Source organism: Mangifera indica, chromosome 17, assembly GCF_011075055.1.
Source record: "Mangifera indica cultivar Alphonso chromosome 17, CATAS_Mindica_2.1, whole genome shotgun sequence".
NCBI classification, from domain to species: Eukaryota; Viridiplantae; Streptophyta; class Magnoliopsida; order Sapindales; family Anacardiaceae; genus Mangifera; species Mangifera indica.
Window position 1 is genome coordinate 2456394 of NC_058153.1, and position 13339 is coordinate 2469732.

General features: G+C 32.8%; 1 protein-coding gene and 1 pseudogene across 1 annotated transcript; one reads left to right on the forward strand and one right to left on the reverse strand.

Annotated features, from left to right (window-relative positions):
• Positions 1 to 2141: 2141 nt before the first annotated feature.
• LOC123200477 (potassium channel AKT1-like) lies at positions 2142 to 6876 on the forward strand. Its single transcript, XM_044615673.1, has 10 exons — positions 2142 to 2344; positions 3370 to 3735; positions 3813 to 3870; positions 3968 to 4288; positions 4417 to 4761; positions 4929 to 4961; positions 5086 to 5271; positions 5392 to 5592; positions 5695 to 5770; positions 5856 to 6876. Exons 1-10 carry the CDS (start codon positions 2157 to 2159, stop codon positions 6701 to 6703), a joined length of 2622 nt encoding a protein of 873 aa, XP_044471608.1. The 5' UTR covers positions 2142 to 2156; the 3' UTR covers positions 6704 to 6876.
• Positions 6877 to 7885: 1009 nt separating this feature from the next.
• On the reverse strand, positions 7886 to 11426 carry LOC123200471 (annotated as a pseudogene).
• Positions 11427 to 13339: the final 1913 nt, after the last annotated feature.

Consider the following 13339-nt stretch of genomic DNA (forward strand, 5'->3'; position numbering starts at 1 on the left):
AAGGGACGGGGATAGAGGCGGGGAGGGGAAGGGTCGGGGCAGGGAGGGGACACATGTATCCCCATCCCCGGCCCGTCTCCGATTATGAAGATTTTTTTCATCTCTGTCCCCTTTCTGTTTCTATCGAGGAATCTCCTTCCTGCTAGAGTCGGGAAGGATCAAAACCCCTAAAATCGAGCTCAAATTATCATCCCTAGCACACCCACTTACTAATAAATCACTTTTATTACAGTTGGAAATGATAAATAGAACTGTTACATAAACTGAAAGCAAAAGTAAGAGAAGTACAGCCACTCTCTTACTTTAATGTCACTAAATTTGAAGCAAAGCCTAGGATTACGTAATATCCCACCATCACAAAAGGACTTCATTAGCATAAGATAAGAACTTAAATAATAATAAACTAAAATGGCTGTAAAATTGGGAGGATAAAGTAGACATTCCTGGCATGTGTTTTAGCTTGACTAAAGCCTTCATACTTTAAAGGTTTACCGAAGATGTCGGCCACTTGGTTTTCAGACTTGTAATTCGTTAACTCAATCTCTCCTTTGTTAACTTGATCTCTCAGAAAATGGAAGCTTGTGTCAATTATGAAACTAGAATGCTTGACCTATACTTGAAGCTGCAACTATATGCTTTGCTTCACAAGTCGAGAGTGTTGCTCTATCAACAATTTTGTTCTAACCTCCATAGAGTTGTCGTAAGATTATAGTCATGCATACCAAACATTTTTAAAATATCTATAGCATGCCTCGTTTGGAAAATAAATATCCTACCTTTCTCTTTGAATTACTTCCATGCTTAAAAAATATGACATTAAACCAAAATTTCTCATTTCAAACTCTTGTATCATGAACTTCTTGAAATCTTCAATCATTATAGGATTATTTTTGGTAAAGATTAAGTCATCAACGTAATATATTACCAAAATCATTAAACTTCACATTCGAAATATATTAAGATGGGCATTTTTTTATTTAATCTTATTGAAGGAGTTACTACATATTCTATGCTCTTGGTGCCTATTAATGTTTTCTTCAATTTATACCGTATATCTTCTCTTCCCTTCTTCATGAATCCTCATAGTTACTTGACAAACACTTCTTTGTCAAGTGGGTCATTTAGAAAAGTTGAATTCACATCCATTTAATAGATTTTTCATTAAGAAAATACCTCTTGATAATCATAGTTAGGTCGTTGCTCAAATCTTTGTTTCATCAATTTTATTTTATATTTCTCAGTCTCACTATTTGACTTATCTTTATCTTGAAAACCCACATCACATCAATAAACTAGTAACCTAGCAAAATATCAGTTACTCTTATGTATCACTTCTTTAATTTAAAAAAACGAACAATTTTTTCACCCGTATGTTAATTTTTTTTATAAAATTATTAAAAAGACAAAAAATCTCTCAAGCTAAATTTTTTGTACCCTAAATTTATAAAATTGTATATGATGATTTGGATATCTACTTATCGATTATTTAAATACGAAAGCAAATTAGAATAGTATATCTAAAAATCTTCAATTTTACATTATTTTTCACTTAGTTATATTCTGAAATCGCTCAATATCTTTATTGTATATTGTATGACAACTTGGATAATTTAATGTATCCAAAATCTTAATTATTATTTTGAATATAACTTGGTTATTTTATCAAAATCTTATATATCTTTTCACATGAAAATATATATCCAAAATCTTATATTCTTTTTTTTTAATATAACTTAGTAATTTGAAGGGACACAAAAAAAAAAAAACAATGATGAGGCACAATTGCAAGTAACTTACACAAAATTAAATAATTATATTATACAACGGCAGACTAGGGACACTGTCCAAAAGAACTGAGAGAAACAAACATGATTGTGTGTAATGCTCAGAAGTTAGAAGTCAGAAGCCTTATAAATGGCGTGGGCGAAGTTTATATATAGTAGAAGAAGAACGAGAACGCCACCACGGATGAGGGAGGAAGAGGATATATATCAAATATTTAAGAATTTAGTGTTGAAGATTTAGATCATTTGTGTGAATATTCTCTATATTTCCTCTTCCTATTATCACAACATTGCACGATATAAATTAGGAATTTACTGATTCTGTTTTGAAATTCATTCATAATCGATATACAAATACAGGCAGTGCTAACAATGGCGAGCCAGAGAAACAAAAGTGTGTTTAGAGTTTCAGTCTGCGGCCAAGAAAATATAGAGCAGTTGTCAAGAGATGGCAGCCAATACAGTTTGTCAACCGGCGTTATTCCGTCGCTTGGAGCAAGAAGCAACCGGAGAGTCAAGCTCAGAAAATTTATTATTTCGCCTTGCGATCGTCGTTACAGGTGTTTCTTTCTTCTTTGTTTATTAAGATTTAAGTCTTTCCTTGTTGGCTTATTCGTCATAATTGTTTTCTATAAATATATTCTTTTTCCCTTATTTGGAGGTTTCGGAAAAAATGGCATTGAGCCGACTGAAGCGTTGTTTTCAACCCAAACAGCATTACAGTTTTCAAATCCATTCTAACTAATGAGTACTGTTATTGTTTGTGGTTAAAGTTTTATTGTTAGATAACTCAGCTCTTTCTTTTGACTCCTTTTGCTAAAAATACGATAGATTCAAATCAAATTAATTTAAATTTTAGTATTAATTTAATTTGAATTAAAGGATTTTTATATTATCGAGTTCAAGTTCAAATTGGCGCGGCTTGATTCATTAAGTTTGTAAGTTTAGAAAAATTCAATTCAAATTGATTAAAATGATTTTTTTTATCAACATGTATTAAAATAATATCATTTTGACCAAATTTAATTTGAATATAGGATTGAGTTAAAAGTCTGTATAAGTTTGACTCATAACTGTAATCAAATTCGAGTTAAACTTGTACTCAACTCTTTTTAAATTGAATCAAATTTGAACTTAACCTTTTCAAATTGAATCAAATTTGAATTAATATCAATTCAATTCAAATTCATCCCATCTAGGAGGTATTCTTAAAGAACTTGAGCAGCTGCATTATTTATTTTTTTATTTTATTGATACGTATCTGTTTGTTTTTTTTTTTTCCTTTTAAAACACTTCCTGCATTCCTGCTTTTTAGTTCTTTGTAGTTTTCTTAATCTTTTACAGAGAACAATTATATTGAAAGAATTAATTTGATGAAAATTGCTAATAAGAATGAAGAAAAAGTTTTAAATTGAGTTATATTCCCCCTTCAATCATGATTAATTGATTATAGAGACAAATTAGTTGCAGCAAAATTTAAATTCTTGTTTTTTGCAACTATAGTTGTTTGCAAGGCTGCTAAGAGCTATACTAAAAAGGAACACCTTTTTGCTAAAAATAGTCTGATTTCAACTGAGTCTTGCAGGATATGGGAGAATTTTCTTGTCCTTCTGGTTATCTACACTGCTTGGGCGTCGCCATTTGAATTTGGGTTCCTTCAAAAGCCAGAGAAAGCACTTTCCATCACTGATAACGTTGTTAATGGATTCTTTGCCGTCGATATTGTTCTCACCTTCTTCGTAGCTTACCTCGACAAAGCCACCTACCTGCTTGTCGATAGTCCAAAGAAGATTGCTTGGAAATATACAAGCTCCTGGTTTCTCTTGGATGTCATATCTACAATCCCATCTGAACTCGCTTACAAAATCTCTGCTAAACCTCTCCAATATTATGGCTTTTTCAGCATGCTTCGCCTTTGGCGTCTCAGAAGAGTTAGTGCCCTGTTTTCCAGGTATGACTTTTTTTTTTTTTTGAGATATAATTTGATTTAGATGACTTAGCTTTAATACTATTTATTTATTGGAACAGATTGGAGAAAGACAAGAACTACAATTATTTTTGGGTTCGATGCTGTAAACTTACTTTTGTAAGCCCTAGAAAACTTCTTTGGATTATGTCTCTGTGGAAGAAATGCAGTTTGTTAGTTTTATTAGCCCTCATTAAGTATAGGACTCTCATGGTAGGTCACCTTGTTTGCGGTGCATTGTGCTGGATGCTTCTATTATCTCATTGCCGCACGTTACCATAATCCTCACAGAACCTGGATTGCAGCAACCCTGGGAGACAACTTCATTGCAAAGAGCATTTGGAGTCGGTATGTGACTTCAATCTACTGGTCTATCACTACACTAACAACTGTTGGCTATGGGGATTTGCATCCATTTAATGCAAGGGAGATGATCTTTGACATCTTCTTTATGCTCTTCAATCTTGGATTGACTGCATATCTGATTGGTAACATGACCAACTTGGTTGTCCATGGAACTAGTCGAACCAGAAGATTTGTGAGTTTGATTCTTGTTGTTTTATTTTTGTAAGTTGATTGCTTACATCGGGTGAAGATCCTGACGTTGCTGGTTCTGTTAGAATGCTAAGTGCTGTTTCTCTTTTTGTTTGTAATTTAAATTATCAGAGAGACACCATTCAAGCTGCTTCAAGTTTTGCTCAGAGGAACCATTTGCCACATCACCTACAAGATCAGATGCTGGCACATTTGTGTTTGAAGTACAGGACTGATTCTGAGGGACTCCAGCAGCAAGAGACTCTTGATTCTCTTCCTAAAGCCATCCGATCAAGCATTTCACATTATCTTTTTTACTCTCTCATGGACAAGGTGTACTTATTTCGTGGGGTTTCCAATGACTTGCTTTTCCAGCTGGTCTCAGAGATGAAGGCTGAGTATTTTCCACCAAAAGAAGATGTCATTTTGCAAAATGAAGCACCAACAGACTTCTACATTCTTGTCACCGGGGCTGTGGTAGTTGCTGAACTTAACTGTACATTTTTTTTTTCTTTATTTATTCACCTTAAGTTGAAAATTGGCTGCATTCTGCCAATAACAGGAATGAATTGCATTTACATTGAGATTTTCATTATGTTCAACATTTTAAATAATGGAAGCTAATGTTATGAATTCATCTACAGGATCTATTGATTCTCAAAAATGGAACTGAACAGGCAAGAATTATTTTTTAAACCACTAAGGAGGCCAGTTTATTAATACAAGGGTCTCTTGTGGATTGAAAAGCCCTTTTGTCCATAATGAAAAATATGATAGCTGAATCATGTTAAATAACTGCAGATTATTGGGGAGGCTAAAGCTGGTGAAATTTGTGGAGAGATTGGGTTACTTTGTTATCGGCCACAGCTTTTTACAGTGCGGACAAAACGATTGAGCCAACTGTTACGGCTGGACCGTACGACATTCCTGAATATTGTTCAAGCTAATCTTGGTGATGGAACGGTAATCATCAATAATCTTCTCCAGGTTTGTATATTTGGGATGCCATATGTTCATCTAACTGTATGTAGGACAGTTGGGAGATCACAAAATATTTTGATGCTCAATACAATCGGTTCTGGTTTTTTTTTTTTTTGGGCTGGTCAGCATTTGAAAGATCTCCAAGTCCAGGACCCAACTATGGAGGGAATTTTTATTGAGACTGAGAACATGCTAGCTCATGGGAGAATGGACTTACCTCTCAGTCTATGTTTTGCTGCACATAGAGCAGATGATTTACTGTTGCATCAGCTGTTGAAACGAGGCCTTGATCCAATTGAATCAGACAACAATGGAAGAAAACCTCTGGTTTGTGAAACTCGTCCTCTCTTATTTCTGCTGAAATTAATATCTGATCACAGAAACTAATTTTTTCTTTTTGCCTTTATGAACTTTTTCTATATGACATAGCATATAGCAGCATCAAAAGGAAGTGAAAATTGTGTGCTCCTCCTACTCGATTACGGCGCAGATCCTAACTGCAGAGGTATGCCCATAAATAAGTAAATAATTGGGTTTGTATTGCATCTGTGTTAACCCATAAATGATATATTAATGTTCATATATGGCAGACTCAGAGGGTAATGTACCATTATGGGATGCAATGCTGGGAAATCATGAACATGTGATTAACCTTCTTATGGACAATGGTGGAAACCTTAAATCTGGAGATATGGGTCACTTTGCATGCACTGCTGCTGAGAAGAACAACTTGGAATTACTTAAAGAAATCGTTCGCCATGGTGCGGATGTCACAAAGCCTAGGAACAATGGCTCCACTGCTCTCCACGTTGCAGTTTGTGAAGACAACATTGAAATAGTCAGATTTCTCTTAGACCAGGGGGCTGACATTGATAAACCAGATGTCCATGGCTGGACCCCAAGGGAGCTAGCTGATCAGCAGGGACATGAGGATATACAACTCATTTTCCAATCTTTTAAGGAGACTAGAACTCGGCCTATTGGCAGGTTTACAAGTGAACCAGCTATTAGTGGTTTAGCCAAAGAAGGTTCGTTTCGATCTACCGCTGGGACATGCAACCAGAGTTGTCCACGGCGCGGGACTAATAACTTCCACAATTCATTGTTTGGAATAATGTCAGCTGCTCACGCAGTGGAGAAAGACTTACTTTTTTCAGGTAATCATTCTAAGCATGTCATGGCTGTTAGTGTTAATTCTACAAGAGTGACAATTAGTTGTCCAGAAAGGGGAGTAATCACAGGAAAGCTTGTGCTACTTCCAGCAAGCTTGCAGAAACTACTTGAAATTGGTGCTAAAAAATTTGGGATCTCAGCAGGTAAAATTTTAAGTAAAGAAGGAGCTGAAATTGATAATATAGATGTTATTAAAGACGGCGATCATCTTATTTTTGTCAGTGATGGTGATCATAGCTCCTTGAACCGTGGGACTACTGTGTAATTTCTGTTTTTGTTTTTCTGCTACATGCAAATCTAGCCAAGTTATTGGATTGGGTGGATCAGAAGAAAGCTATCAGTCACCTCACCTCTCTTATTCATTGTTTTATTCAGTTTTATGTATCAAAATTAAGTAATGTTATTTTTTTACATATTTTTAGTATGTAATATTTGTATACAGGAAATATATCATGGTGTGAATAAGTTTTATTTTATTATTAATTTAAAATAATTTAATTATATAATGATATATTATTTGTATACTAAAAATATATACCTATAGTTTTATTAATTAAAACTTTGACAAGCAAGTGTTTGCACTGGGAAGTGTATTATGTAGATAAAGAGAAGTTAGACAGGAATCGACCCGAGGGCGAAAATCGTCGGATGAGATTTCATTAATCAAAGTAACAGCATTACACTTGAGCTTTAGTTCAGGTTTTCCTGTAAATTAGTACGCTGGGTGACTCGCTTAGAAGGAAAGGCAGCAACAACAGTTCTCGTATTCCTTGGCAGATGGTAGCCACCTAATTTTTGATATTTTGTATTAAATATTATATAATATGGTATAATTTTAAATAATAAAATATTTTAATTATAAACATATTTAAAAATTTAAAAATTTTCATATATATTATCACTATATCATTATTTTCTCTAAAAAAGTCTCTCAATTCATATCGATAATATATATTATATCATAAGATATGTATCATATTATATGATATATCTATTGTATCATATTAATTCAATACATCTCATAATACATATTATTTTTTTCTGTATCATATCATAAGATATTGATAAGTATTTTTTAGAGGTTATCAATAGTTATATAAAGAAAAAAAAAAGTACTACATATACAAACAAATTATATAAAATTATTCCTACAACTTATATGGTAAGATCTAATTGAATGATTTTAAATTGAAAAAAAAATATATAAAATCTGATTGAATAATTTTGAATTAAGAGAAAAAGTTTATGATGTTCTTGTTTCGAAACATACAAACTCATGCATGTATCACGACTTTTAGTTCTCTCACATGCCACAGCCATGTATGTATCAGAGTGACAAAATTATCAAAGACATGGCAGGGCAACCAAACATTTTCAAGCAAAGCAATGCATATAACTGCACAGATATTTATGAAACCCCATTTTCCTCATTATCAGCTTTGCACAATTTAGAGAAAAATGCTAACATTCTTTTTATTCCTTGCTATAGCAAACAAAATTTGCCATGCAAATATACACTGTAGCTTTTCCATGCTGAAAGATTTCAAACATTACAGATACATTGTGTATAACTTACCCTCCCATCCATCATTACAAAAGCTTCATCGTTTTTAGACGTTCTTCATGTTTCAGATCCAGTTTAGGCGGTGTGTAACTACCATGAAGATCCTCCACAATGTACTCCTACGAAAGGTTTTAAACAGTGAGTGTTCGATGACTCAAGTATTGAAGCATCATTGTCTACGAAATCTACTTTACCCTATCAAGTATCTGTAAGGTACAAAAAACAATTTTTTACAGGATAGGTGTGATTCGGTGATTACCTTTGTAAGCTCTCTTTTGGTGAGAATGTGGTAGTGTCGCTGCCAGATCTTCTGAATAGCCATTGTGGCGGCAAGGAAACCGTAGGCTATGCCAAGAATGGCGAAAATGACAACAAAAACAATAACTAGGAAAAGCATGCTTCCATAGACGCAGGAAAAACAATCCAAAATACCCAGCCATAGCAGCAGTTTTGGCAGTTAGTCATCCGTGGGTCATTAGTGCTCAGGGAGGAACAATGTAGTATGAGCCCAAAAAATCCAAGCAGCACAAAGAAGGCCATGACCCCTGATATTGTTCAAACAGACCATATTAGAAAACATGTGTCTATTGGATAAAAGCACACAGAGATGCATCAGGAATTTCTACATGTCACTCCTTGTACCCAGCATTCTAGACACCATGCAGGTAGAACGATCAAACAATGGCACACAATGACAAATGGAACAACAAAATTAGGTTCCATATCAAATATTCAAAATAAGAATATGATGACAAATATGAAGCATTTCAAACAGTCAATTGAGATTAGAAATAAGGTATTTCCAATCAAATATGCGTATATATATTACTGAATTTAAAAATTTTACCTATACAATAGTAAAATGGAATAGGATGCTTTGACAGGATACGGTCCCAACCATCACTGAATGAATTCCTGAAGGTCCCATCCTTATCCATGAGGTAGGCAAAACCGCCCATTGCAGCTATCACCTGCAAAAATAGACAATACTACTTTTACATAACAGCGAGTGGAAATTCAGTACTGATCTTCAGAAAAGACCAATCTAAAACTTGCTTTCCTTTTGGAAATGGTATAAAACTATAAATCAAAACTCATTGCAGAAAAATGAAGGCTCCAATCTAAAACTCGCTTTTCTTTTGGAAATGGTATAAAACTATAAATCAAAACTCATTGCAGCAAAATGGAGGCTAGGACGATATACGCAGGACCTAAACAATAATTTAACACGAAAATGATATCATTAATAAGCTTACACATTCATTTACTTAACATCAAAGAAAAAAAAAGCAGTACAGTAAAAAATGAAATAATTGTGAAATTAAAAAAAATGATCAATATTTCTAGAATCCAAAATATTGATAAGGCTTCCGAAATGACACAGGAAAGTAATGTGGCACAGTCTTGTTTTAATCAGTAACACAGTCAACTCTAGTTATCTTATCAAAAAACCTATGCTAAACGTTTTAAGCCTCAAGCAATGCAATTTTTTCCTTCCATATAGATTTTCATCATGTGAACCATGGATTACACCAACCAATATTAGGCAATTACCTTTAGCGGTGGTCTCCCATAATTTACTTAAAGACTTGAATCAGATCATATAAGTCAAAAAAGCTATCATATCAATAGTTTTAGAAGTAATTTTATTGATTGATGTACATTCCCATGCTACCAATACAACTTGAACACACTTGTTAAATTACACGGTCAAAAAAGGAAGGATCAGAAAAATTAGACGGATACACTGAGTTACAGTAAAATTAAGTGAAGGAAATATTTCAGGAAACAGCTGAAAACATTTGAAACTTTGGAAATAAACATAAAAAGCAGTTTCTTATTTCCTTAAATTATTAGTTTCCTGAAGGCAAAAATTACTCAAACTAGATTCAATGCTTAGTTAATGAAGAATGGGTTTGTTCATGCACCCTTTTACATGTTGGAGTGGATAGCAAGATTACTCACAGTTTGTACAGCTAAAAATACAAAGAACACATCCCTTGCCACAAACATCCTGAATTTTAGTTGGCGCCAAGAGTTGTCCTCAAACAATTCAACTCGAAGGTGAAATTGGGCTTTGCAGGTTGTGCAGTGCGAAAAAGCAAATCCTTCCTATAAAGGGAAACAGGGAAGGTAGAGGATTAATATTAGACCATCAACAAATAAAAAAAATGCAAAAAACTATTCAAAATTAATTTGCATTGCATCCTTAAAAGGCTTGAAAAAGAATTATACTCAACCTTAACTGATCGCCAATGATCAAGACAGGAACGGTGAACAAACTGCTGAGTGCCTTTGCACATGCATGGAGATATCAGTTCATCCTCTATGACATTAAGTAACAACCATTAGGCCAAAGAAAAAGAAGATGCTCATTCAAGAAAACCTTCCACAAGAAAATAACAATTATGCACCAGTACACTGAAAATGGGTACTTATGACATGGCCAAGAGAAAAGCAAACAGAAATAAACAACTTTTAACTGTCACCCTGCATCTCTAACACAAAGGAGGTGTGTGCATTGGAATTGAGCTTTACATCTATTTGATTTTAATCACTTATGTACCAAACTAAGATCTTACTAGCATAAAAGTAGAGTTCAACTAAATCATCTAAACAAGGTGAAGAGCATATTAAACATGATAGAAATGCATATGTATTTCGTAATTGAGAAACGAAAATCCCCAAAAATGTTAATTAATGATGAATCTATCATTATCACATTAGAATTAAATTTTCTGTGTCTATGTGATAAAGGCAGGACCACCTGCCAGAGTATCAAACAGTATTGATTGCCGCCATGTTTGTTAAGCTAACCAAGAGTATTAGGCATAATCCTAGCAAATTACTTCAATTGTTGCATATATAATTATAACAATTAAATCCTTTCACGGTACGCAAGAAATAAAAAGTCCGAACAGTCACAAATACAAACATATTTTAATCCAAAACTAGAATCCTCGCATAACACTGCTCAAATAAATTAGAACATTGAAAAGGGAATATAATCATAAAACCGAAGCAATTGCAATCACCTGGTTCGCCGTCGCATTCAAGGCAAATACGACAGCAAGGAACGGAGCCATCCTCAAGGTCTTGATTCTCAACGTCTTGAATCACAATCAAAGAGGGGCTCTCAATTAAACCAGAACTTGCCGGTTGCTCATGTTTCTCCAGCAAAGGATCCACATCGGTAGGCTTCCGTTCATCAAGCGTCTCCAGCTGTAATTCCCCGTCCATTGCTCGTCCACTTCGAAAACAAAATACAAAACCCTAAAAATGAATGTTACAAATATCGAAACAGGTCCGATTATTGAAATTACGTGGATATCGTCGGTATTAAACAAATCACCTAAAAATTGCAGAGAATGACAAAGAATAATTCAGTTGACCTTTCTCGCAGGTCGTTGATTAATTCCAGGATCGGCCCCAAGCATAGAGGCTCTTATCTAGATGGAGCGCAGTGAACATAGTAACAGAATATTTCGGGCTCAACAAAATGGGCCTTATTAATTTTTAGATCACACCATAACACCTCGGCCTTCTCCGTTTTAGGCCAGAAGTTAGGTTGGGCCTTCCACATCTCTTTACGATCTATTGCATAGGATTCTCACATTTATCAGTATCCTACAATACATGATATATATTTTATGATATAAAATAATACAATATAAATGTAAAATGATACATAGTATGAAATGTATTGAATTAATATGATACAATAAACGTATCTTACAATACGATAAATATCATCGATACGAATTAATACATTTTTTAGAGAAAATGATTGTATAATAGAAGTATATATGAAAATTTTTAATGTGTTTATGATAGTTTTTAAATTGATGATATGTTAATTATATTTTAAATTATTTTATTAATATTTTACTATTTTATTTTTTAAAAGTCATATCATATGATACGATACAATAATCAATACATAATATGAAAAATTAGATTTTTGATATACGATACTATACATAATTTAACTACCATTCTCACCTGTCAATGTCAAGGGGACTTGAATTTAAGATCAATTTTATATATCACTAGTTTTTTATTTTTCATTATTGAAATACAAGAGTTTTATTTAGAGATAGGGTAAATGCTAAATATTTTAATTTCTCGTTTATATAAGAAAAGTCTTTTTCATACCTCTGATATAGGGATGACAAGAATCCTTATTCCTCAAGGAAAATTTCTCCCTCTCCTTCCTCATCCCAATGGAAAAAGTCTTTATACTATCTCTTTTCTATCTTCGTTAAAAAAATAATAAAATATTTATGTAATGTCAAATATATTTGTAATAATTTAGAACTTTTAAAAATAATTTAAATAGATAAGAGTTTAAAAAACATATAAAGAAGAGATGGGTCAAACAGAGAACGGGTTTAAGATATATTCATTCTTATTCTCATTTCATATTTGACTTTGAAAATTTTAACCATCTTTATCATTATTATCGCCCCCATGATTAACGGGAATGACTTGCCATTTGGTAAGGGATGAATGAAGACTTTATTTTGAAAGCGAAATTGTCATATTTTAATCCAAATACAAACATATTTTAGAGAAAATGTCATATTTGAATTAACACGATGCAGTAAACATATCTTACAATACGATAAATATCATCGATACGAATTAATACATTTTTTAGAGAAAATGATTATATAATAGAAGTGTATATGAAAATTTTAAAAATTTTTAATGTGTTTATGATATTTTTTAAATTAATAATGTGTTAATTATATTTTTTAATTATTTTATTAATATTTTACTATTTTATTTTTTAAAAGTCATATTATACAATACAAAACAATACTCAATACATAATATGAAAAATTATATTTTTAATATACGATACTATACACAATTTAACCACCATTCTCACATGTCAACGTTGAGGGGCCTTGAATTTAAGATCTATTTTATATATCACTAGTTTTCTATTTTTCCTTATTTAAGAATTTTATTTAGAGATAGGGTAAACTCTAAATACTTTAATCTCTCGCTCCTATAAGAAAAACCTTTTTTCCACCTTCGATATAGGGATGACAAGAATCTTTATTCCTCAAGGAAAATTTCTCCCTCTCCTTCTTCATCCCGATGGGAAAAGTCTTTATACTTTCTCTTTTTTATCTTCGATAGAAAAATAATAAAATATTTATGTAATGTTAAATATATTTGTAATAATTTAAAACTTCTAAAAATAATTCAAATATATAGAGTTTAAAAAACATATTAAGAGGAGACGAGCTAAATAGCGAACAAGTTTAAGATATATCTATTTTTATCCTCATTTCATATCTGATTTTAAAGATTTGAACCATCTCT

What these genes read in the sequence shown, in the direction of transcription:
- LOC123200477 (XM_044615673.1), top strand. Translation starts at nt 2,157, where the DNA reads ATGGCGAGCCAGAGAAACAAAAGTGTGTTTAGAGTTTCAGTCTGCGGC. An exon ending in CCTTGCGATCGTCGTTACAG is followed by an intron (nt 2,345 to 3,369) that starts GTGTTTCTTTCT and finishes TGAGTCTTGCAG; the next exon opens with GATATGGGAGAATTTTCTTG. An exon ending in ACAATGGAAGAAAACCTCTG is followed by an intron (nt 5,593 to 5,694) that starts GTTTGTGAAACT and finishes TATATGACATAG; the next exon opens with CATATAGCAGCATCAAAAGG.